Source organism: Ovis aries, chromosome 7 (assembly GCF_016772045.2).
Source record: "Ovis aries strain OAR_USU_Benz2616 breed Rambouillet chromosome 7, ARS-UI_Ramb_v3.0, whole genome shotgun sequence".
NCBI classification, from domain to species: Eukaryota; Metazoa; Chordata; class Mammalia; order Artiodactyla; family Bovidae; genus Ovis; species Ovis aries.
In genome coordinates, this window is record NC_056060.1 from 90,587,951 (window position 1) to 90,614,833 (window position 26,883).

The 26,883-nt window shown below is 41.7% G+C and overlaps 1 protein-coding gene across 1 annotated transcript in view; it reads left to right on the plus strand.

Annotated features, from left to right (window-relative positions):
* TSHR (thyroid stimulating hormone receptor) overlaps positions 1-22,182 on the plus strand; it is a 171,503-nt gene extending 149,321 nt beyond the window's left edge. The window contains 2 exon segments of the mRNA NM_001009410.1: positions 18,150-18,338; positions 19,620-22,182. Of these exon segments, the coding sequence (NP_001009410.1) occupies positions 18,150-18,338; positions 19,620-21,033 (1,603 nt within the window). The 3' untranslated portion in view covers positions 21,034-22,182.
* Positions 22,183-26,883: the final 4,701 nt, after the last annotated feature.

The following is a 26,883-nucleotide window of genomic DNA, read 5'->3' on the forward strand; positions in this document are numbered from 1 at the left end:
ATTTCTTTTTCTACTTTCTCATTATTAGGGTATAGGAATGCAAGGGATTTCTGTGTGTTGATTTTATATCCTGCAACTTTACTATATTCATTGATTAGCTCTAGTAATTTTCTGGTGGAGTCTTTAGGGTTTTCTATGTAGAGGATCATGTCATCTGCAAATAGTGAGAGTTTTACTTCTTCTTTTCCAATTTGGATTGCTTTTATTTCTTTTTCTGCTCTGATTGCTGTGGCCAAAACTTCCAGAACTATGTTGAATAGTAGCGGTGAAAGTGGGCACCCTTGTCTTGTTCCTGACTTTAGGGGAAATGCTTTCAATTTTTCACCATTGAGGATAATGTTTGCTGTGGGTTTGTCATATATAGCTTTTATTATGTTGAGGTTTGTTCCTTCTATTCCTGCTTTCTGGAGAGTTTTAATCATTAACGGATGTTGAATTTTGTCAAAGGCCTTCTCTGCATCTATTGAGATAATCATATGGTTTTTATTTTTCAATTTGTTAATGTGGTGAATTACATTGATTGATTTGCGGATATTGAAGAATCCTTGCATCCCTGGGATAAAGCCCACTTGGTCATGGTGTATGATCTTTTTAATGTGTTGTTGGATTCTGATTTCTAGGATTTTGTTGAGGATTTTTGCATCTATGTTCATCAGTGATATTGGCCTGTAGTTTTCTTTTTTTGTGGCATCTTTGTCAGGTTTTGGTATTAGGGTGATGGTGGCCTCATAGAATGAGTTTGGAAGTTTACCTTCCTCTGCAATTTTCTGGAAGAGTTTGAGTAGGATAGGTGTTAGCTCTTCTCTAAATTTTTGGCAGAATTCATCTGTGAAGCCATCTGGACCTGGGCTTTTGTTTGCTGGAAGATTTCTGATTACAGTTTCAATTTCTGAGCTTGTGATGGGTCTGTTGAGATTTTCTATTTCTCCCTGGTTCAGTTTTGGAAAGTTGTACTTTTCTAAGAATTTGTCCATTTCTTCCACATTGTTCATTTTATTGGCATATAATTGCTGATAGTAGTCTCTTATGATCCTTTGTATTTCTGTGTTGTTTGTTGTGATCTCTCCATTTTCATTTCTAATTTTATTGATTTGATTTTTCTCCCTTTGTTTCTTGATGAGTGTGGCTAATAGTTTGTCAATTTTATTTATCCTTTCAAAGAACCAGCTTTTGGCTTTGTTGATTTTTGCTATGGTCTCTTTTGTTTCTTTTGCATTTATTTCTGCCCTAATTTTTAAGATTTCTTTCCTTCTACTAACTCTGGGGTTCTCCATTTCTTCCTTTTCTAGTTGCTTTAGGTGTAGAGTTAGGTTATTTATTTGACTTTTTTCCTGTTTCTTGAGGTATGCCTGTATTGCTATGAACTTTCCTCTTAGCACTGCTTTTATAGTGTCCCACAGGTTTTGGGTTGTTGTGTTTTCATTTTCATTAGTTTCTATGCATATTTTTATTTCTTTTTTGATTTCTTCTGTGATTTGTTGGTTATTCAGAAGCGTGTTGTTCAGCCTCCATATGTTGGAATTTTTAGTAGTTTTTCTCCTGTAATTGAGATCTAATCTTAATGCATATGGTCAGAAAAGATGCTTGGAATGATTTCAATTTTTTTGAACTTATCAAGGTTAGATTTATGGCCCAGGATGTGATCTATCCTGGAGAAGATTCCGTGAGCACTTGAGAAAAAGGTGAAATTCGTTGTTTTGGGGTGAAATGTCCTATAGATATCAATTAGGTCTAACTGGTCTATTGTATCATTTAAAGTTTGCATTTCTTTGTTAATTTTCTGTTTAGTTGATCTGTCCACAGATGTGAGTGGGGTATTAAAGTCTCCCACTATTACTGTGTTATTGTTAATTTCCCCTTTCATACTTGTTAGCATTTGTCTTACATATTGTGGTGCTCCTATGCTGGGTGCATATATATTTATAATTGTTATATCTTCTTCTTGGATTGATCCTTTGCTTATTATGTAGTGGCCTTCTTTGTCTCTTTTCACAGCCTTTGTTTTAAAGTCTATTTTATCGGCTACGAGTATTGCTACTCCTGCTTTCTTTTGGTCTCTATTTGTGTGGAATATCTTTTCCAGCCCTTCACTTTCAGTCTATATGTGTCCCTTGTTTTGAGGTGGGTCTCTTGTAGGCAGCATATATAGGGGTCTTGTTTTTGTATCCATTCAGCCAGTCTTTGCCTTTTGGTTGGGGCATTCAACCCATTTACGTTTAAGGTAATTATTGATAAGCATGATCCCATTACCATTTACTTTATTGTTTTGGGTTTGGGTTTATACGCCCTCTTTGTGTTTCCTGTCTAGAGAATATCCTTTAGCATTTGTTGGAGAGCTGGTTTGGTGGTGCTGAATTCTCTCAGCTTTTGCTTGTCTGTAAAGCTTTTGATTTCTCCTTAGTATTTGAATGAGATCCTTGCTGGGTACAGTAATCTTGGCTGTAGGTTATTTTCTTTCAACACTTTAAGTATGTCTTGCCATTCCCTCCTGGCCTGAAGCATTTCTATTGAAAGATCTGCAGTTATCCTTATGGGAATCCCCTTGTGTGTTATTTGTTGTTTTTCCCTTGCTGCTTTTAATATTTGTTCTTTGTGTTTGATCTTTGTTAATTTGATTAATATGTGTCTTGGGGTGTTTTGCCTTGGGTTTATCCTATTTGGAACTCTCTGGGTTTCTTGGACTTGGGTGATTATTTCCTTCCCCATTTTAGGGAAGTTTTCAACTATTATCTCAAGTATTTTCTCATGGTCTTTCTTTTTGTCTTCTTCTTCTGGGACTCCTATAATTCAAATGTTGGAGCGTTTCATATTGTCCTGGAGGTCTCTGAGATTGTCCTCATTTCTTTTAATTTGTTTTTATTTTTTCCTCTCTGATTCATTTATTTCTACCATTCTATCTTCTATTTCACTAATCCTATATTCTGCCTCCGATATTCTACTATTTGTTGCCTCCAGAGTGTTTCTGATCTCATTTATTGCATTATTCATTATATATTGACTTTTTTATTTCTTCTAGGTCCTTGTTAAACCTTTCTCGCATCTTCTCCAGGCTATTTATCTGTGATTCCATTTTGATTTCAAGAATTTGGATCATTTTCACTGTCATTACTCGGAATTCTTTCTCAGGTAGATTCCCTATCTCTTCCTCTTTTGTTTGGTTTGGTGGGCATTTCTCCTGTTCCTTTACCTGCTGGGTATTCCTCTGTCTCTTCATCTTGGTTATATTGCTGCGTTTGGGGTGGCCTTTCTGTATTCTGTGAATTTGTGGAGTTCTCTTTATTATGGAATTTCCTTGCTGTGGGTGGGGTTGTATCAGTGGCTTGTCAAGGTTTCTTGGTTAGGGAAGCTTGTGTCGGAGTTCTGGTGGGTGGAGCTGGATTTCTTCTCTCTGGAGTGCAATGAAGTGTCCAGTAATGAGTTATGAGATGCCTATGGTTTTGGAGTAACTTTGAGCTGCCTGTATATTAAAGCTCAGGGGTGTGTTCCTGTGTTGCTGGAGAATTGGCATGGTATGTCTTGCTCTGGAACTTGTTGGCCCTTGGGTGGTGCTTGGTTTCAGTGTAGGTATGGAGGTGTTTGATGAGCTCCTATCAATTAATGTTCCCTGGATTCAGGAGTTCTCTGATGTTCTCAGGATTTGGACTTAAGCCTCCTGCTTCTGGTTTTCAGTTTTATTTTTACAGTAGCCTCAAGACTTCTCCATCTATACAGCACCAATGATAAAACATCTAGATTAAAGATGGAAAGTTTCTCCACACTGAGGGACACCCAGAGAGGTTCACTGAGTTACATGGAGATGAGAAGAGGGAGGGGGTAGTTAGAGGTGACTGGAATGAGATGAGGTGGAATCAAAAGAGGAGAGAGCAAGCTAGCCAGTAATCACTTCCTTATGTGCGCTCCACAGTCTGGACTGCTCAGAGATGTTCACGGAGTTATACAGGGAAGAGGAGAGGGAGGAAGTAGACAGAGGTAGTAAGGAGCATAAAAGAGGGAAATGAAAAGGAGAGAGACAGATCCAGCCAGTAACCAGTTCCTTAAGTGTTCTCCACCGTCTGGAACACACAGAGATTCACAGAGTTGGGTAGAGAAGAGAAGGGGGAGGGAGGAGGCAGAGACACCTGGTGGAGAAAAAGGAGAGTCCAAAGGAGGAGAGAGTAGTGAAGCCAGTAATCTCACTCTCAGGTAAAATTGGGTACTGAAGACTGGGTTTTAAATGTACAAAATTGACAACAAATACCAAAAAGCAAAGATTAAAAAATCTGTTTTTGAAGACAATGATCTGCTTTTCTGGGTGCCTGATGTCCTCTGCCAGCATTCAGAAGTTGTTTTGTAGAATTTACTCAGCGTTGAAATGTTCTTTTGATGAATTTGTGGGGGAGAAAGTGGTCTCCCTGTCCTATTCCTCTGCCATCTTCTCATTAAAAACTTGGCTAGAATTCTAAATCCTCTCCCCAATGCCTGTTAAGCTCACTCCAGTTAGGTTTTCACCATGCCACCACAACTGCTCTTTTCAAGATCACCAGTGACTTCCACAGTTGCTAAATCAAATGGCCAATTCTTAGTTCATGTCTCAGAAGCATTTGACTCGGTTGATGACTTGATCTTCCTTATAATACTTTGTTCTTTTGGCTTCCAAGACACCACCCTCCCTTGGTTTCTCTCCACACCTCTGGTTGCTCCTTCTGAGTTTCTTTTTCTAGCCCTTCCTCTTCTTCCTGATCTCCTGTTGTCAGAGTGCCCCAGGGCTCCACCTTTGGCCTTCTTTCTATCTCTTTATCCACATCCTTGGTGATCTCATCCACTCATATGTCTTTGCATACTGCCTGTGATACCTAAATAGAAATCACCAATCCAAACAGCTTCACCAAATTCCAGACTTACAACACACCGCCTACTTGACATGCCACCTGGATGTCTAACAGGCATCTCAAACTTGACCTGTGAAAACTAGATGTTGGTCATTCCTCCAAACCTGCCTCACCTGCAGCTTTCCTCATCTCGGGAAGTGGCACTTCCATTCTTCCAGCTGCAGACCATTAGTCATAGAATCATTCTTGACCTTTCTCTCATACTCCATATCCAAATCTATCAGAAAATCCCATTGGTTCTACCTTTAAACTCCAACCACTCTCAGCATCTCCACGGCTACCGCTCTGGTCCAAGAACCATCCCGTCTATTGATGGTCTTCTTGTTTCCATCCTTTGCTCCCTTTGGTTTACTTTCAAAGCAGTAGTCAGTTTGATCCTTTTAAGGTAAGTCAGACTATACCATCCCTCTGAAGGCTTTTGCTCTCTCTCTAATGAGAAGACAAACTCCCTTGGATTGTCTACAAGGCACATGTGATCTGCTCCCCGTACCTTCTCTGACTTCTCACATGTTTCCCACTCTCACGTCTCACTGTCTCAGCTCCAGCCACACTGGCCTCACTGCTTGTTTAAACAACCCAGGTACACTGTCGCCACAGGGCCTTTGAACTGACTGGTCTCTCTTCCTGGAATACTCTTTCCCAGATATAAGTGTGGCTTTCTCCCTCAGCTCCTTCAGACCTTTGCTCAACCAGCTCCTCAGTGAGGCCTTCCCTGACACCCTCTCCCATCTCTAACTGTGATCTACCTCTGGACTCTTCCCTTCCCCTACTCTATGTTGCTTTTCCCCATGGTATTGATCATCATCAGCTAACATACTATGTGTTTTACTTTTATTTAAAAAAAATTGTTCTTCTCGCCCCACTAGAATGTAAGCACGAGAAGTACGGTAATTTCTGCATGCTTAGTTTACTGCTCTACCTGAGACATAGAAAACAATCCAGCAATCCTTATTAAATAAATGCATATCCTACTTTAAAATTCTTTCAAACAAGTAATGACAGGCTAACTGGAATCAAGATTGCCAGGAGAAATATCAATAACCCCAGATATGCAGATGACACCACCCTTATGGCAGAAAGTGAAGAGGAACTAAAAGCCTCTTGATGAAAGTGAAAGAGGAGAGTGAAAAAGTTGGCTTAAAGCTCAACATTCAGAAAACAAAGATCATGGCATCCGGTCCCATCACTTCATGGGAAATAGATGAGGAAACAGTGGAAACAGTGTCAGACTTTATTTTGGGGGGCTCCAAAATCACTGCAGATGGTGACTGTAGCCATGAAATTAAAAGACGCTTACTCCTTGGAAGAAAAGTTATGACCAACCCAGATAGCATATTCAAAAGCAGAGACATTACTTTGCCGACTAAGGTCCGTCTAGTCAAGGCTATGGTTTTTCCTGTGGTCATGTATGGATGTGAGAGTTGGACTGTGAAGAAGGCTGAGCACTGAAGAATTGATGCTTTTGAACTGTGGTGTTGGAGAAGACTCTTAAGAGTCCCTTGGACTGCAAGGAGATCCAACCAGTCCATTCTAGAGGAGATCAGCCCTGGGATTTCTTTAGAAGGAATGATGCTAAAGCTGAAACTCCAATACTTTGGCCACCTCATGCGATGAGTTGACTCATTGGAAAAGACTCTGATGCTGGGAGGGATTGGGGGCAGGAGGAGAAGGGAACGACAGAGGATGAGATGGCTGGATGACATCACTGACTCGATGGACTGAGTCTGAGTGAACTCTGGGAGTTGGTGATGGACAGGGAGGGCTGGCGTGCTGCGATTCATGGGGTCGCAAAGAGTCAGACACGACTGAGCAACTGAACTGAACGGAACTGTCTTGAACTTAGAGCCTTTAAGCACTTGTTATCAATCAATTAATTAAATTGCTTTTCAAACAGCCAATTAACCTTCTTTCTGCTCTTAGATGCATTTCCATCTACCAATTTACAGATGTGACTACACATTCATAATGAATCAGTGTCTACATGTTGACCTTTAGAGAAGCCCACGTTCATTACAAGCAGACATAAAAGAGACTTGTAATTGCTGCTGAAACACTGGCGAGCTGGTTAGTGCTCATTTAACTTGCAATTGAATTCATCAAAGGTTAACTGTGTATTTGATCATGATAAAATATCTCACACAAAAAAATGGACATTGTTCCAATGTTTGGCAATGCTAGAACACATAATTGCTAATGAGAAGCAATTTGTTCTTGCTGTGACATCAAATATCAGCTGCCTTTTTTTTTCCCCCTGGCATCATTAACATTTGGTGATATTCTTGCCCAGGACATAACCCTGCAGGATTCATTCCCTCCAAACTCAGGTCCTGTTACTTTCATTAGACACTTAACTTGAGAAGGTTCCCATGACCTAGGCAATTAGACTTCAAACTGTCTGCCAGGCTTGGCTTAGCTGCATGCTGTTTGTGAGTAAATACTGGCTAGAGACAAATTCTCTTGAAGCTCAGTGCCTCTCACTCGATGAGCTCTTTGTGAAAAGTGCCAGAGTCAGACAAGGGAGAGCAAGGCCCTCCAGATTGTAGACTTCATTCCGCATGGCTGCGTTTGCAAAGGAATTCAGGTCTCTTGCCAGCTGATAGCTACTCTCCATATCCTTCTCACTCCAGTACCAACACTTATAAATTTTAACTGTACCCTGAAGGGTTTATTTGAGAAAAGGTACACCGCTAGGAAATTCTGGGTTCAAAGTGGTCAAATAAAAATGTAGGCAAATGGGAAGAGATACAGCTTCAAATAAAATGATCCCTGCCTTGGTAAGTTAGAGGATTTCTGCAGCCTAAGGCTCTTTCCCCATCAACTCCAGATTTGGAGGTTGTCCAGTGTGGCTCAGCACTCAACATGTATTCATTCTCACCTCCTGTTCATTTCTACATGTGAAATGGGAGAGTGATTAAAAGTCAGTGATGATGCATTGAACTGAAGCTTTTTTTTTTTTTTCTCCCTCTTGAGATCCCCTTAAGAAACGTGGGAAAGAAAATTTTAATATACAGAAATCCACAAGGACAAAGAGGACAGATGAGGACAGATGGGTGGTCTAGAGAGCTACAGAATTCTGGGGGGAAGGCAGAGAAGAAGGAGGGCAAAGCTTAAAATGCCCACAGGAAGCCACATTCAGAGGCAACTGTCTCACCCTGCAGCACCTCTGAAGGGTGTGGCGGGGGGGGAGGGATTTAGAGGTGATGGATGGACGTAGCAAGAGTGACATATAGGGCTAAAAACAAAAGGGCTAGTTTTACGTCTCTGTCTGGAAATGAGGGTTTCCCAGGTGGCTCAGTGGTAAAGAATCCACCTGCCAATTGATCCCTGGGTGGGGAAAATCCCTTGAAGGAGGAAACAGCAACCCACTCCAGTATTCTTGCCAGGAAAATTCCATGGACAGATTTACCTGGTGGGCCACAGTCCATGGGGTCACAATGAGTCGGACACGACTGAGCAACTAAACAACAACAATCTGGAAATGGTAACCCTCTACCCTATTTATGCAAAATACCAGCTGCCAAGTACCTCCTCTCTAAGCTGGAGATTTGAAGTACCTTTTCTGAAGAAGCTGAAAAACTCTAAAACGAAAAAGACCTCCATGCTGGCATGTTAGGGCTCAACAGCAGAATGGCCAGTTCCCTACAAAATTGCCCTAAAGCAAAGTCTACTGGTAGACAAGCTCCTGAGATCAGATTTTCAGTGCCTCAGTCTTAAGCATGAATATGACAACAAGGAACACCAGTCAAAGAATGCTACTAACCTCAAAGATGGAAACCAAGATAAACAAATATATGTGCAGGAGGGGGTCAAAGGCAGGGATGAGCCTGGAGCAACAAAAGGCATGCAGAAAACAGAAAAGAACATTTTACAAAGCAACAATTAGTGACCTGAGGTTAATCGGAGAAGATGTTTTATCCCTATAATGATAATGATAATGATAGTTAATGTTTCTTGACAGCACACTGTGAGCCACTGCTCAAGAAGACAAGGAAACTGAGGGACAAAAAAATTAAGTGGCTGATAGTAAGTTTAGTCAGTGGGGAAATGAAAATGCAAATCCAGATAGTCTGAATTTAAAACCCCTGCTCCTGACTGCTGCGTGTGCTTCCTCAAACATGCTATAAAAAAGGAAGACAAGACAAGAAAGCACTTTAAAAATGTATTTGACAAATATATATTCAGAGCCTTCTGTCTTCTAAGCACCAGTCTGGATGCAAAAACTATAACAGTAAACAGAACCAGCAGAGTCCCAGGTCTTGTCAAGCTAAAATTAAAATCTTCAAAGCCAGGCACAGAAAGACAGATACCACATAATCTGTCTTACCTGTGGAATCTAAAAAAGCGGAATTCATAGTAACAGAGTAAAACGGTGGTTGCCAGGGGCTGGGGGATAGGAAAATAAGAAAATGTTGGTCAAAAGGTACAAAGTTTCCATTACAGAGTCTAACTTCTGACAGTCTCAGGCACAGCCTTGTTTATTGTTCACTCCCTAAATTGCGTCTGACTCTTTTTGACTCAAAGGACTGTAACATGCAAGGATCCTCTGTCCTCCACTGTCTCCTGGAGTTTGCTCAAATTCATGTCCATAGAGTTGAGATGCCGTCCAACCATCTCATCCTCTGCCACCCCCTCCTCCTTTTGCCTTCAATCTTTCCCAGCATCAGGGTCTTTTCTAATGAGTTGACTCTTCACATCAGGTGGCCAAAGTATTGGAGCTTCTGCTTCAGCAACAGTCCTTCCAAAGAATATTCAGGGTTGGCTTTTTTTAGAATTGACTGGTTTGATCTCCTTGCAGTCCAAGGGACTCTCAAGAGTCTTGTCCAGCACCACAATTTGAAAGCATCAATTCTTTGGTGCTCAGCCTTCTTTATGGTCCAACTCTCACATCCCTACACAACTACTGGAAAAACTATAGCTTTTTTGGACCTTTATATGGACCTTTGTTGGCAAAATGATGTCTCTGCTTTTTAATATACTGTCTAGGTTTGTCATAGCTTTCCTTCCAAGAAGTAAGCATTTTTAAATTTCATGGCTACAGTCACCATCCACAGTGATTTTAAAGCCCAAGAAAAAAAATCTTTCACTCTTTCCACTTTTTCCCCTTCTATTTGCCATGAAATGATGGGATCAGATGCCATGATCTTAGTTTTTTGAATGTTGAGTTTCAAGCCAGCTTTTTCACTCTCCTCCTTGACTCTCATCAAGAGGCTCTTTAGTTCCTCTTCATTGTCTGCCATCAGAGTGGTATTATCTGCATATCTGAGGTTGTTGTCATTTCTCCTGCAATCTTGATTCTATCGTGTGATTCACCCAGCCTAGTATTTCACATGATGACTATAGTTAATAATACTATATTGCATATTTGAAATTTGCTCAGAGAGTAGATATAAAGTGTTCTCACCACACACACAAAATTACATCTATGTAAGGTGATGGATATGTTAATTAGCTTGATTGTGGTAATCATTTCACAATGTATACACATATCAAAACATCACTTTGTATGCCATAAATATATATTATTTTTATTGGTCAATTATTACCTCAGTAAAGCTGTACACTTTATAAATTAATTAATTTTAAAAATTCAATAGAAGACATAGAAGATATATATAGTCAAGGAATTTTACCAAAAGATTCAATAAAAATAGTACGAGAAAATTATAAGAAAATGTCTAGGGGTTCCAGGATAGCCCTTTTCCACTTGCCAGGAATTCCAGGGAAGAAACAAAGGAAATGAGAGGCACAAGCTACCCTGGGAACAATGCCAAATATTGTCAAACAGGTGAACAGCACAGGTCTCCAACTGAAGGGACCCCCTCCACCCCAGGGTCCAATACAATAAATGAAAATATATCTATATCTGTATCAAGGCACACTTTCATGAACTCTCACACCAGGGCAGAGAAGGCCATATAATCATTTCACAATGTATACATATCTCAAATCATGTTGTACACTTTAAACTTAATATGTTATACGTCAATTATATTTCAATAAAGCTGAGAGAGAAAAGAAGGCTATGAAAGCTATCAGAGAGTAAAAACATGTCAATGACCAAAGAATAAAAATATGAATGGCATCGTATTTAGCCAAAAGGGACACTGGGTACTGGAATTCAATAAAGTAAAGACTTAAGAATTTTAAAGGAAAGTGATTTGCAATCTAAAATTTATAGCCAGGTGAAGTATCAGTTGATACTTTCCCCCACATTCGTTAAGAGTGGGGGGAAAAGGTCATTTTTTAGTCATACAGGATTCAGAAAATGGGAGGGGTGTTCATGTTTGGGAATGCATGTAAGAATTAAAGATTTTAAAATTTAAAAAATAAAAAACTAAAATAAAAAAAAAAAGAAAATATCTTACATATATCACTTTTCTAAGATATTACTTGAAAAAATACTAAAGAGAATTATCTGGCTGTCCAGTGGTCAGGACTCTGCCTGTTCACTTCCAAGGGTGCGGGTTCAATCCCTAGTTGGGCAACTAAGATCCCCAAGCCATGTGGATTCAGGAAGAGACTCCCACTGGAGAGGGCAGAGACTGAGAGAAGCTTGAACTTCAATCTGTAGGCCATGGGTTTCAGGCTGGAAAGCAACAAGATGAGATTCAAGTTTTAGAAAGAACATCCTCTCCTAAGTCTGAAGGCAGGGTTAGTAGACACTTTCTGGGAGATGAGTTGGGAAGTTTATGCAAAACTCTGCTGAAATGTAATTCAAATCTAAACTAAAGTGGCAGTGATAAGAACCATGATACTCTGCAGACATATAAACAGCTGACCTGACATCTGATTTGGGCTCTAGCTCAATTGCATTTTACTGTAAATATTCTTGGCATGAATATTTTTTTTTCCATTTATGTTCCTTTTTAAATTATTTGATGCTATACTGTGCAGTATTTTATGGAACATAGTATATAACTTTACATAGTCACATCTTTCACTACTTCTGCCATAATTTGTAAATTGGACATAATGCCTAAAAAGGCTTTCATGTTTGTGTGTGTGTGTGTGTGTGTGTATATATATACATACATATATATATACATATATATACATATATATACATACATATATATATATATATACACACATATATATATACACACATACATATATCCCCTTCTTCCTGGACTCTCTCCCACCCCTCCTCAGTTCAGTTCAGTTCAGTCACTGAGTCACTCTGTGACTCCAATGACTGCAGCACGCCAGGCCTCTCTGTCCATCACCAACTCCCGGAGTTTACTCAAACTCATGTCCACTGAGTCAGTGATGCCATCCAACCATCTCACCCTCTGTCATCCCCTTCTCCTCCCGCCTTCAAACTCTCCCACCCCTCCAGGTCATCACAGAGCACCAAGCTGAGCTCCCTATGCTTTATAGTGGTCCCCAGTAGCTATCTTTTTCACAGGAATGTATATACATGATAGCGTATGTATGTGGCATGAATATTGAGCAAGGACAAGAGAGAATCCACAAGGATGCAAGCCCTGGAAGATGGTAGTTGGTAGGCAGGAAATAAAGAAATGCCAGTAGGCTTAAAGGGAAGAATCATTCTATCATCTTAAGAGGAGAGGCAATGCTGCGTCCATTGAGAAGTGTAAGGAGCTCCTCCCTTCCTCCCTGTGATCTCTAGATATCTGCAGGGGAGCTGAAACTGTTTCTCAAATGGTGAGGGGCCACAGTTGTTCCCCTTGCTTAACTCTGGAAGGGCTGAAGGAGCAGGTGTGAAGGAGCAGGCTAAAGGAGCGCAGCATCTCAGGGCACTCTCGGAGCAGTGGGCTTAATGGATGCTTAGAGAGACGTCGAGTGGCTCCTGCCCATGGGGAGGGAGATGGCTCCAGATTGATTCTAGTATTAAGTGGATCTAGTTTGGGCTGCAAATGGCTTTGGCCCTTGAGACGAAGTTGAAGAGGAGAGAAAGGCCGTGGATCTGCAGGGCGCTGGCAAGCATGGGAGGAAGGGTAGATGTGATTCACGGTATGTTAGGAAGTCATTGCAAGGTTTTGAGCAGGAGCGTGACCTTGCTTCACTCATATGTGACGACTACCCTGGCTGCTGTGCGGAAAGTGAATTGGAGGCAAGTAACTGAGAAGACCGCTATAGGAGCAAAAGATGCTATTAGCTTGAACCAGACAGCTCCCATGAGAGATGCAGATACATGGATTCCAGCTTTTCTAGAGTTCAGATCCCTGGTTTCTGCCAGTTTAAATAGAGGAGCAGCAGGTTGGCATGGGGATGGGGTATCTGAAGCTAAGTTCAGGATGGATCTGTTCCGTTGGAGATGCCTGTGAAAAACCCAAGTGGAAATGTCAAATGAGTTGCTGAATATATAAGTCAAGATCTGGACTGGAACTGTATTTGCTAGGTCCCTTGCTTCTGACTTGAGCTTAAATAAACTCCAGGTTGTGGCAAAGAGGGTGTTAACATCGAACACCTACGATATGCCAAGTACTATATGTTACAGATGTTTCATCACAAAGTTTATACACAGTTTCCAAAAACACCCTCCCAATTCAGCCCCATCAGGACCCAACTCGAAGCTACCTGGGACACGCTCACTGCCTGGGACATGCTCACTGCAGACACTCAGACAAATAAGGGAATACATTCCTCATTCCCAGATGCCTAATGAGTTCCTGGAGGGGTCATTGCTCCTGGATCTATGTTCAAAGACTCCAGAGACCTGAAGATAAGAGGTAGAGGAAAGCTCCCAGGAGACTGAATCTAAGAACTCTAGACCCACATACTGGCTCCACCCTCAATCAGCTGGATCTCTGGACACAAAGGGATGTCTCATTTCTTTGTCTGCTGCCTGGACCACAGACTGATTTGCAAAGTGGTGAGCTGCCTCTTTTCAGCAAATACCTGCTCCACTGATATCCTCACCGCCGAAACAACTAAGTGAAAGTGTTAACTGCTCAGTTGTGTCCAACTCTTTGTGACCCCATGGACTGTAGCTGGCCAGGCCCCTCTGTCCATGGGATTTTCCAGGCAAGAGTACTGGAGTGGATATCCATTCCCTCTCCAGGGGATCTTCCTGACCCAGGGATGGAAATCAGGTCTCTCACACTGCAGGCAGATTCTTTACCCTCTGAGCCACCAGGGAAGCCTACAGGGAGACAACAATGGCAGTTTTAAAATAAGGCACCAAATTCTTGGATGCTCTTCCCATTGAGAAGGAGTGAAATAATGGAGGAGGATGCCTCCCCTGGGTTGGCAGGTCGGCCCATGAGGTTCAGAATCTCCTGCCCTTGAATCTACCGATTCTCCTGGAATGTCCTCTCTCCAGATGATCTCTCTCATAAGCAAGCCACCATTTTGTGAGAAGCTCAAACCACTGGGAGAAGCCACATCTGCAATCTCAGCTGAAGGCAGGGTTGAGCCGTCTCAGCCCTGACACCAGAACATGCAAGTGAAGCAGTCTGACTGAACCCCCAGCCACTGAGCTGCCCTAACCACTGAGTCTGCCCAGCTGAGCCCCAGACAGCAGGGACAGACACAAACCATCCCTTCCATGCCCTGCTCTAAATCCTGGCCCATAAAAGCTATGCTTATAATACAAAACGGTTTGATACCACTTAGTTTGGGGGTATTCTTGTCATGCAGTAACTGGAATGGTTATTAAAGTGGTTTCTCAAGAAATATCTTTAAAAATGCAGACACATTCCTTGGAAGGATAAACGCCTTCAGATGAACACTCACAACCAGTGTATCCAACAGACAGCAAAGCAGAGAAAGGGAGCCAAGAGATGCTCTCTTGTTTCACTGACAGAAAAGAGATACATAAGTGGCTTTCAGAAAACTGGAGGCAGAAAGGTGGCCACCCTACAAAGACAGCACGGTTAAAAGAGAAAAGTATGCATCAAAAGGACAGGCAGGAGAGCAAAGTCCAACAGTTTACCTCACAGTTGTGCTTCATTCCTCAACTCTTTCACTAGCTAGGAAGTTATTCACATATGCCTGTTTTCCAAAGGCACTTGCTTAATGTTAAAAATCACCTGGAGATCATAAAGCAACAAACACAAAGAGCAATTATTACCCCCCCAGGAAGTTTGGGAAATGGTAAAATATGGATTTTTAAATTTTAAAAAATATTTATTTAGCTGTGCCAGGTCTTAGTGGTGGCACATGGGCTTTTCACTGCATCATGAGGAACTTCTGTTGTGGTGCACAGACTCTCTAGTTGTGGGGCACGGCTCTGGAGTGCATGGGCTCAGAAGTTGCAATGCGAGGGCTTAGTTGCCCCATCCCATGTGGGATCTGTTTCCCGACAAGGGATTGAACCTGTGTGCCCTGCATTGCAAGGTGGATTCTTAACCACTGGACCATCAGGGAAGTCCCAGAAATACGGAAATTTTAAATTAAATATAAAACAAAATGGTAAACATGATATCCTCCCCCCAAGAATCACAGTACCACAGTGAATAGAGTTAACATGCAAACCTCATGTTAATAAAACTCAGGTAGCAAGTTCTTCCCTTCATGGATCACAGCTCTCTGGTGGCAAAGAGGCTTGCATAGCTCAATGAAATTATGAGCCATGCCTTGCAGGGTCACCCAAGACAGACATGTCACGGTGGAGAGTTCTGACAAAACATGGTCCCTCCTCAAGGAGGGAATGACAAATCACTTCAATATTCTTGCCTCGAGAACCCCATGAACAGTATGAAAAGGCAAATAAGATATGACACCAGAAGATGAGCCCCTCAGGTTGGAAGACGTCCAACATGCTACTGGGGGAGAGAAGAGAAATAGCACCATGGAGAAGGGTGAGCGCCGGAGAATTTACGCTTTCAAATTGTAGTGCTGCGGAAGACTCTTGAGAGTCCTTCAGACTGGGAAGAGGTCAAACCAATCATTCCTAAAGGAAATCAACCCTGAATATTTATTGTAAGGACTGTTGCTGAAGCTGAAGCACCAGTATTTTGGCCACCTGATGCGAAGAGCCAACTCATTGGAAAAGGCCCTGATGCTGGGAAAGACTGAAGGCAGGAGAAGGGGGTGACAGAGGATGAGGTGGTTGAATAGCATCACCAATTCAATGGACATGAGTTTGAGCAAACTCCTGGAGACATGAAGGACAACGAAGCCTGGCATGCCACAGTCCATGGTCACAAAGAGTCAGATACAACTTAGCAACTGAACAACAACAGCAAGTTCCAGCAGCCTTGAACCTTGAGAATGTAAATCCCAGCAAAGTTCAGTTACAGTGATGTGGAGGAAGAAGTTGTAAATATTGGAATTCATTTGCTAATCAGTTTAATAGTCTGTGCTAATTATATGACATATAAAAATATGAGAAAAGAATATTTAATGAACACTGATAAAATATAAAATAAGAGAGGCATTAGGTTAAATATTTGTGGTTTATTCAAGCCATTATTCAATGCAAGTAAAAATGATGGAGCAAGATACATAAGCTAGACTCTTGAACAGAGAAAAGAGCAGAAAATGTCTAAAAGCCATGAATTAATGCTACCTTAGTAACTAACGCTAATGTCTACACTCTCCGAGCTTCACTATCTCCCCCACTGTTTTTGGAAGTACCTTGAACCTCATCTCAGATTGTTAATATAAACAGTAGATCTTCCCTGTATCTTCCCTGTGGCTCACATGGTAAAGAAACTGTCTGCAATGCAGGAGACCAGGGTTTGATCCCTGGGTCAGGAAGATCCTCTGGAGAGGGGAATGGCAACCCACTCCAGTATTCTTGCCTGCAGAATCCCATGGACAGAGAAGCCTGGCGGGGTACAGTTTGTGGGGTTGCAAAGAGTCGGACACGACTGAGCGACTAACACCACTACTACTGAGTCTCATTTCAGATTGTTAATATAAACACTAGAGTTTTCTTTCCAGGAATACATTTAGAACCTTGTAAAGAATGGTGAGACTGTCCTGTTATGAATGTACCATGTAACTGGTTATGACTCCTAAGCTCTGTATCATTAGGAGAAGATTTTCATGATACTGGTATTGATCCAGATCAACAAGTAATTTATCAGTCCCCAAACCCTAGTCCCCACAGAGACTGGAACAGGCCCTTTGAGCCTGTTCAGGTTTATTCTCTTGCCTCTTGAGACCCTTTAGTAGTTATATGGTGTAGTTTTCCAGAGTAAAATTGACATCTGTCTCTGATTCCAAGAGTTTGTGTCTGTTGCAATAGGAAAAACAAAATGTCTGATGTACTATTTATTATTTTTATTGATACTGGAGTTCTAAGCAATAAAAATTAGAGTCCTAGGAATAAAGACGTGGATGTAGAGAACAGACTTGTGGACACAGTGGGGGTGGGAGAGAGTGGAATGAACTCAGGAGTAGCACAGAAACATATGCACACATATACACATATATACACATATACGTTACTTTCCCAACAGAGGTCTGGCTAGTTAAGGCTATGGGTTTTCCAGTAGTCTTGTATAGACGTGAGAGTTGGACTATAAAGAAAGCTGAGTGCCAAAGAATTGATGATTTTGAACTATGGTGTTGAAGACTCTTGAGAGTCCCTTGGACTGCAAGGAGATCCAACTAGACCATCCTAAAGGAAATCAGTCCTGAATATTTATTGAAAGGACTGAAGCTGAAGCTTCAATACTTTGGCCACCTGATGCGAAGAACTGACTCATTTAAAAAGACCCTGATGCTGGGAAAGATTGAAGGCAGGAGGAAAAAGGGACGACAGAGATTGATGAGATGGTTGGATGGCATTACCAACTCGATGGACGGGAGTATGGGTAAGCTCCAGGAGTTGGTGATGGACAGGGAGGCCTGGTGTGCTGCAGTTCATGGGGTCACAAAGAGTCGGACAAGACTGAGTGACTGAACTGAACTGAACTGATATACACTACCATGCATAAAACAGCTAGCTAGTGGGAAGCTGCCATATAGCACAGGGAACTCAGCCTGGTGCTCCGTGATGACTAGAGGGGTGGGGTGGGGATGGGGTGGGGTGGGGATGGGGTGGCTGGGAGGGAAGCTAAAGGAGGAGGGAATATATGTTTATGGATACATATAGCTGACTCACCTTGTTGTAAAGCGGAAGCTAATACAGCATTGTAAAGCAATTATAATTCAATCTAAAAGTCTTTTAAAAAGGGGAGTCCCTTGTAGTATATCAACTTACAAGTATATTATCCTTCCTTAGACCAGTGGCTATGTGTAATATCTCAGAGGGCATGTTCAGTAGAAGGCATCAGGTCATCTCCCCATGAATCTCAAGCCTGTCTGAATTCTAAAAGGTCCTGGCTGCTCACCCTCTGATCACTGTTGTCTCCCTCTCAGGGACATTTCTTATACCAGTGTCACTGCCCTACCATCCAAAGGCCTGGAACACCTGAAGGAATTGATAGCAAGAAACACTTGGACTCTAAAGAAACTTCCTCTTTCCTTGAGTTTCCTTCACCTCACACGGGCTGACCTTTCTTATCCGAGCCACTGCTGTGCTTTTAAGAATCAGAAGAATATCAGAGGGTAAGTGGCAGTGTCTGGATTAAGTAACAAAAGGTTTTGGTGGAAGTTTAATTAATATCTGGGTATGAGGAAGAAGTTATGTTGTTTGCAAAACAGGTGGAGAAGAATTTGGAAGCGTCCATAAGAAACATGAAGTCCATGGGACACGACTATGCAGACCAAAAGTGTCTGTAGATAAGAAATAAGGCTTGTATCTCTGGATCAAAGCAGAGGAGGGGAGGATTTTAGGCAGTGATGCAAGAGAGACAGGAATGATTTCTCATGAACCTCCAAACAAGGTAGAATAGGCAGTCCGCTGCAGATTTTAAACACCACTCCATAGATGAATCTGCTCAGCAGCTGAAGCCATCTAAAGAATCTCTTTGGGATCAATCTGGTGGGCTAGTGAAACACTAAAGCTTACTTCTGTAAGCATGCCTGCACAATAGTGTCCCTTTATTCATCTGTTCAGTAAACATTTATTGAGCACCTGTCGTGTGCCCGGCACTGTCCTACCCACAGCAATGAATAGGACAGACCAGAGCCTTCTTGCATTTTGTTTACATTCTAATATGGAAGTCAGAAAAGAAACAGGCAAACAAGTAAGAAGATCTCAGATAGTGCTATGAGGGAAATGAACACATGGGTCAGACAGTTTATTAAAGAAGAGGAAGAAAGGCTCTTCTGAGGAAGGACAATTTGAGTTTAAAACTGAACACTGAGTAAAGGCAGCCAGGAGTTTTTCAGGCAAAGTGAATGCGGAATTCTGAAGCTCTGAGTAAGAATGATGATAATACTAACAGTAACCAGCAGAGTCAGCCACAGCTGAGCCCACACACCCTCACACGCACATCTACCTGGCACTGATAATGTTCCAGGTGCTGCCTTAAGAACTTTAAAATGATACATTCATCCATTTCTATAAGAACCCAAAATAAAATACTCTCACTCTCCTGTTCTATACATTAATAAACCAATACTCACAGACCTTCCCAAGGTGAAATAACCAGGAATTAGTAGAATCAGGTCCTAACCTAGGCAGACTGGCTCTAGTATCCATGATTTTTTTTTTTTTAATCACTGCTGTTCTTGAACTGGTTGCAGAAGAGCAGTAAGGACAGCATGTCAGTGGGTCATACTTGGGGAGGGGCAGTAACAGGAAATGGTGCAGGACAGACAGGCCTGACCAGATCCTATAGAATCCTGTGTATCACACTACATAGTCTGCACATTTTGCTAAGTGTGGTGGGGACCTTTAGTGGGTTTCCAACAAGTGATGACTTTCTATCCACTGCCTTGCAGAATCCTTCAGTCTTTAATGTGTAACGAGAGCAGTATTTGGGGCCTGCGTCAGAGAAAATCCACGAGTGCTTTGAATGGTCCCTTCTACCAGGAATATGAAGAGGATCTGGGTGATGGCAGTGCTGGGTACAAGGAGAACTCCAAGTTCCAAGATACCCACAGCAACTCTCATTACTATGTCTTCTTTGAGGATCAAGAAGATGAGATCATCGGTTTTGGCCAAGAGCTTAAAAACCCCCAGGAGGAGACCCTGCAGGCCTTTGACAACCATTACGACTATACCGTGTGCGGGGGGAGTGAGGAGATGGTGTGTACCCCCAAGTCGGATGAGTTCAACCCCTGTGAGGACATCATGGGCTACAAGTTCCTGAGAATTGTGGTGTGGTTTGTGAGTCTGCTGGCTCTCCTGGGCAACGTCTTCGTCCTGGTCATCCTCCTCACGAGCCACTACAAGCTGACTGTCCCACGCTTCCTCATGTGCAACCTGGCCTTCGCAGATTTCTGCATGGGGTTGTATCTGCTCCTCATCGCCTCCGTAGACCTCTACACTCAGTCCGAGTACTACAACCATGCCATCGACTGGCAGACAGGCCCTGGCTGCAACACAGCTGGCTTCTTCACCGTCTTTGCCAGCGAGTTGTCCGTGTACACACTGACGGTCATCACCTTGGAGCGCTGGTACGCCATCACCTTTGCCATGCACCTGGACCGCAAGATCCGCCTCTGGCACGCCTACGTCATCATGCTGGGGGGCTGGGTCTGCTGCTTCCTGCTTGCCCTGCTCCCTTTGGTGGGAATAAGCAGCTATGCCAAGGTCAGCATCTGCCTGCCCATGGACACTGAGACTCCTCTTGCCCTGGCGTACATTATCCTCGTGCTGTTACTCAACATCATTGCCTTTATCATCGTCTGTGCCTGTTACGTGAAGATCTACATCACAGTCCGAAATCCCCACTACAACCCGGGGGACAAAGATACCAGAATTGCCAAAAGGATGGCTGTGTTGATCTTCACTGACTTCATGTGCATGGCCCCAATCTCTTTCTATGCTCTGTCAGCCCTTATGAACAAGCCTCTCATCACCGTTACCAATTCCAAAATCTTGCTGGTCCTCTTCTACCCACTTAACTCTTGTGCCAATCCATTCCTCTATGCCATCTTCACTAAAGCCTTCCAGAGGGATGTGTTTATGCTGCTCAGCAAGTTTGGCATCTGTAAACGCCAGGCTCAGGCATACCGGGGTCAGAGAGTTTCTTCAAAGAACAGCACTGGTATTCGGGTCCAAAAGGTTCCCCCAGATGTGAGGCAAAGTCTCCCCAATGTGCAGGATGACTATGAACTGCTTGGAAACTCTCATCTAACCCCAAAGCAGCAGGACCAAACCTCAAAAGAGTATAAGCAAACAGTTTTGTAAGTGGTACAAGGACTTAGGCTGGTTTTTTGAGCATCATTCCAACCATCGACACAACATGTGGCTGATCTAATCTGTAGATAATGTTCATGTCTGGAGAGGGACTAGCAGTAACCTAATCATTGCCTCCAAGAAGGAAGAGAGGCAACTGGCGTGTCTGAATTCCAGGTGGTAACACAGTAATCTATACTTTCTGGAAGATTTACTGGATGTTAAGTGCAGCGATGTCACTGTGTAAAATGCCTAATACATATCAACTGAGCCATGTTGACATTGCGCTTTCTCACTTTTATATAGCATTTCATACTAAAGATTTAGCAAATGGCAAATGTTATTAATTTGGTTGGTGACCACAAGATAAAACTGATTCCGTATAGGTTCAGTTCAATTTCACGTTCAGTGATACAACCCAAGAGAGTTTGATTTCCACGAAACTGAAACGTCCAAGAGGACGTCATACAAGGAACAGCCATTTTGACACATAAAGGGGAGGAGACGGCTTTGTTTTTTTTTCTGACTCTGAAAACATAATCATCTCTTCACAAGAATCTACCTGACGGGAACCAACTGTTGCCTCGGAAAACTGGCAAGATTTCAGCTGTTGTGGCTGAGCAAACTAAGAAGTGCTCTTCTTGGCCAGTCTTCTGGCATTAAAAACATGCACTCTAGAAAGTATTTCTAAATGGCAAGTGGGAATTATGAGCTGGGCATTCTAGATCACTGGCTTATTAATAAAGCAGGCTGGACATCTGTTTATTGTTGGACCTTGGCCAAGTTACTGGGCCTCTGCAGTCTGTAGAAATGAAGGAGCTTGATGGCCTCTTCCAGTTTTAAAATTCCATGGATAACCCTCCCCCTCAAAACATAGGTTGCCATGAGGAAGAGAGAGAAAAATAATAAGGAAGCAGAATCTGTTTTTCCCATCTTTCAGTGCTGCCATCTCCTTCTCTTTGGAGCCTAGACATGCGACCCAGGAAATGTTTTCTTTGTTTCATTTTTTGCTTATGATCTGAACCAGAAATTCTAGTGAATGACCAACATATCAAGCTGGCTCTGAATCACTTATGTAATTCCTAGACCTACACAGCTATCATTATCAGGCCAAAAGCAGATGGATACACACAGTATAATAAATAAATAACATAAAAGGTGGTTTTTGCAAATGCTGGTTAGTTACTACTTCACTGTGAAAATTCACTTGAAACATTTAACTTGTCTTTGGGGATTGGCTAAGTAAAGAAATATGATACAACACTAAAACAATCAAGAGAGGTTTCTTCTCTCTGAAACTGTCAGCTTTTTCCAATCTTGTTGACCACTGGACATTAAAATTTATATTCCCCAACAGTGCTCCCTTACTTAATATGGATAGGGTTTTTATCACAGATGTATTCTCCAGGTTATCTGTCAAGACAGCCCCTTAATTTCATTCTAAGCAGAGACAGCATCTGCTTCTCCGTGCTCATGAACCACACTATGGATTAAAATCACAGCATGAATTAAAATCTTTCGTTAAGTCTGTGGAGCAGGATTGGCGGGCCCAATCGGTCCCCAGAGATGGTGACCCCGACTCACCTGGAATCTCTCAATAGCCATACACACTCCTGATTATCACTGAGATGTAGATTAGACGTTTCAGTAGAAGTGATACACACACCTAAAGTCATGACTTATTCACAAGTTAATTTTAACTAATGAAATTAAACAAATGTGTTACCTTTGACATGTGTTTTTCATCTGTGACATTTTGAAGCATTACATTCTGATAAATAATGTTTTACCTTGAGTAGCTGAAATAATACATTCCTAGAAAAGTAACTTCTACAGATTTGTTGCTAAAGTTTGCATTTGTGACATGAAGTAAATTTTCTTCCTATGTGCTGAGTCCTAAAGTATTGCTTTTTATAATCTGTGAGCTAATACTAAAGACTGGAAAAAATTGGCTAATAAATCTGTCAGGCGAGTGTATGCTCCTCAGCTTTGTCTCGTCACAACAAAGATTTGGAGCGACGGACATTAAAGCGCTCGGCGCATCACAGCTCTCGGGTCTTGGACAAACCGTGTTATAGCTCTTAGACAAATCAGTGTTACTGCTCTATTTTATTTAGAAGATAGCAGGAGAATCCATCCTCGAAGCCTAAGGGCATGCCAACCCAAAGATGCAAAGAGAAGAGTGGAGGAGCGCGTCAGCACCAGGGGGTGGAGAGAGAGAGCCCTTTGGCTCCTCTTTTATATGTTTTTCCCTCCCCCGGGCCTGCCCTATGCAAACTGGGCTAGCCAGGAGTGCTGTTTGTTCTACCTGAAGTCCTCACTCTGGTCCTTGGACCTTCCTTTGTTCTATTTTCGCAGGCTTTTCTCTTCCTTGTCTTTTAGCCACCGCCATTTTGGACTCTTGTTTCCTATTCTAACTACCTAACAAATCCATATCAAAAAATTATTGACTATGAATAACTTAAGTATAACATTGTATCTTGGTTGTAAATGGTCTTTATGTGAAAAATTTACTGATGGTAAAATGAATTATGATTCATTGACAGGCAATGATATCTAAGAGAAAAAAAAAAGATTGGTATTTACACTAGGAATTTATATAGTGCTCTGTGGCTCAGCTGGTAAAGAATCTGCCTGCAATGCGGGAGACCTGGGTTCAATTCCTGGGTTGGGAAGATCCCCTGAAGTGGGGAATGACTACCCACTCCAGTATTCTGGTCTGGAGAATTCCATGGACAGAGGAGCCTGGCAGGCTACAATCCATGGGGCTGCAAACAGTCAGCCACAACTGAGCGACTTTCAGTTAGCAATGAAGATGGTATGTGTTAGACACTCAGTCATGTTTGACTCTTTGGGACCCCATGAACCGTGGCCCACCAGGCTGCTCTGTCCATGGGATTCTCCAAGCAAGAATACTGCAGTAGGCTGCCATTCCCTTCTCCAGGGGATCTTTCTGACCCAGAAATCAAACCTAGGTCTCCCACATTGCAGGCAGATTCTTTACCATCTAAGCCACCAAGGTAGCCCTTAATTAAGATAATACATCTATTAATACAAGACCTGGTCAGAGTTAATTTAACCTGGTAACTACCTAAAGATTTCAGCTATCTAAATGTGGAACCAAGTCATAAAGACAAATAGCCTCAGGTTAGTCACACAGATGTCACAAAATTCATGCCCTGAGATTTGTACATGTTGCTCAAAGTAGTTTCTCAAAAATCTCTCAAAGTTTGACTTTTGCTCAATGGATAATCTGCTATATATCAGAAGCAGCTGATTAGAAGAAGAGTCTATTACAAGGCAGCACCCTGATAGCGGCAATATAGTAAAAGTGAGGGCAAGAAGATAAAACTGGAATCATTAGAATTAAAAACTGTGTGGGAAAAAATAATCCTGTTTGAAGTCTTTGAAGAAAAAATTATAACACAGTGGAGTGATTCTCATTCATTCTAAATACCTAAATAGACAGGAAAAACTTGGTAGCAATGCATTGTTTCAAAAGATATAAAGTTCCAACTCAAAGTGGTGAACAAGTCCTGGGATCTATCAACCTTCCTTTTCCAAATTTCACTGAAATGATAGTAAGAAAATATAAAATGAGATCAAACCGAAACTATACTGTGAACAGGAGAAATGGTACCCACAACACACCCAAGTCTTTGATCACTTTCCGAAAGATGGAAAATTTCTGGCCTTGAGTTGGTGGATGACTTAGGGTGCAGAAGGTCACAGCCTAGAACTCATTCACAGGATAAGGCTTGAGCAGTGGAAGGATGGGCTTCCCTGCAGAGTCCCAAGAGACCCCCGAGTGTGGAAGTCACAGGACTAAGAGGCAACTTACGTGATTAATTGCAAGTCCATCTCACCTGGCCCCTCCCATCCGCTCTCATTCCATTTAGTTAGAACAACTGACACATTCAGGGTTCGCCCCAGGTCAAAATCAAGAAACTGATTGGAAAGAAAGTGAATGTTCAGTGTAGACAGGGCTAAGTTTCTGGTCTGGGGCAGGGGGCAGGAAGCAGAGAACTGAACTCACTTGCCCACTTCCTCCCTCACATTGTTAAACGAAGCCGGGTCATTGATGTGAAGGCATCAATATCAGTGCCCAGCCAGGGAAAGGTGGAGAGAGATCTACATCATTTGCTGACATGAACCATCCTCATTCTTTAATCAAAAATTTAAAATGAACCACAATAATTACCAGATATTTGAGAAAAATGAAGTGCATATCAATAGCACACACACACACAAAAAGACCAAATTGAACAAACAGAACATTTCTCTAGAAAAGTCTGTTCAGAAACACGGTATTATTTTAAAATTTCTAATTAACAATATCAGATAAATTTACTAATCAAAAGGAAGAAGGAGTTTTGGCAAACTTAGAATGGGACTGCTGAAGCAAGAGCTTTAACAGAATGACTAGGAGCTAAGATAGAAGAACTCTAGAATGTTCAACAAATAAATAAAGATATGAAATAGCTGACAAAAGTTGAAAGATATAGAAGATCAGCCTCAAAGTCCAACATAAATACAATAGTTTTAGAGAAAATATAGAAAATGTAATAACAACCAGAGCCACAGAAGAAGAAAACTTCCTCAGCAAATTGATAGTGTCTCCTTAGTACTAAGGGGATGGATGAAAAAGACTCACATGTGGAACAGTCCATATAAAGTATCAGAACACCAAAAGTAAAAGAGGGATCTAAAATGTAGGAGAGTGAATGAAGAAAGAGAAAGAAAAAAAAAAAGTCAGGTATTATAAAAAGAATTAACAAGTAGTTGCTGCTGCTGCTAAGTCACTTTAGTTGTGTCTGACTCTGTGTGACCCCATAGACGGCAGCCCACCAGGCTCCTCTGTCCCAGGGATTCTCCAGGCAAGAATACTGGAGTGGGTTACCATTTCCTTCTCCAATCAGAGTGACGTTTAATTCAAGTTAACAACATTGTATACTAGAGGACATGATGCAATGTTTTCAATGCCTTGGGGAAAAGTGTTTTAAATCCAGGATCCTATACCCAGTCGAATTTTCATCCAAGTGTAAGGGCAAAATACATGTTTATATAGCAAGTACCTGGAAGGTTACTTATGTCAGATAAATTACTCAAAACTTGGAATTAAGCAGAAAGATAACTTTTTTGGGGGTGTGTTTCCAGTACACTGCTGGGCTTGACTTCCTATTGTTAAGGCAATTTGCAACTTGATCAGGACAGAGGTTAACTTGTCTAGATGATCTTTATCTGACAGAGACTCAACCAACTTCTGCATGATTTGTGGACCCATTGGATGTTGACTAGTTTTGTATCTAACTCAGCAGTTTTATAACACTTACAACTGCTTTTAGGTGAAAGAGAAAATATTAGTTGCTCAGTCATGCCTGACTCTATGTGACCCCATGGACTGCAGCCCACCAGGCTCATCCGCCCATGGGATTTTCCAGGCAAGAATATTGGAGTGGGTTGCCATTAAGGTACTTAACTTCTTAAGTGTATATCTGGACCAGTTCTAACAATTTGCTGATGTTGTCATCAAATTTTAAGTTGAATAAAATCTTTGGAAAATGTTTACATTTGCAGAAGAATCATTTTCTAACATTACCCATATCTCCCATCTGAAAACTTACTTGAAATAGTACTTCAGATATGATGTAATTTCCTTTTCAATGGCTCTTGACACACTCTTGGTTTTACAGTTGATATCTGTGTGCTATAATTCTATAAATATTTAAAAATCAAATTGTGTGACTCATATTTCCCAACAGAATATAAATATTACAAACCTTGACAAGTCAAAGTAATGGAATTGCTGACAAAAGTCAGGAGGGGGAGGAGAACAATAAAGGAGAAGGACATGATAAAGGA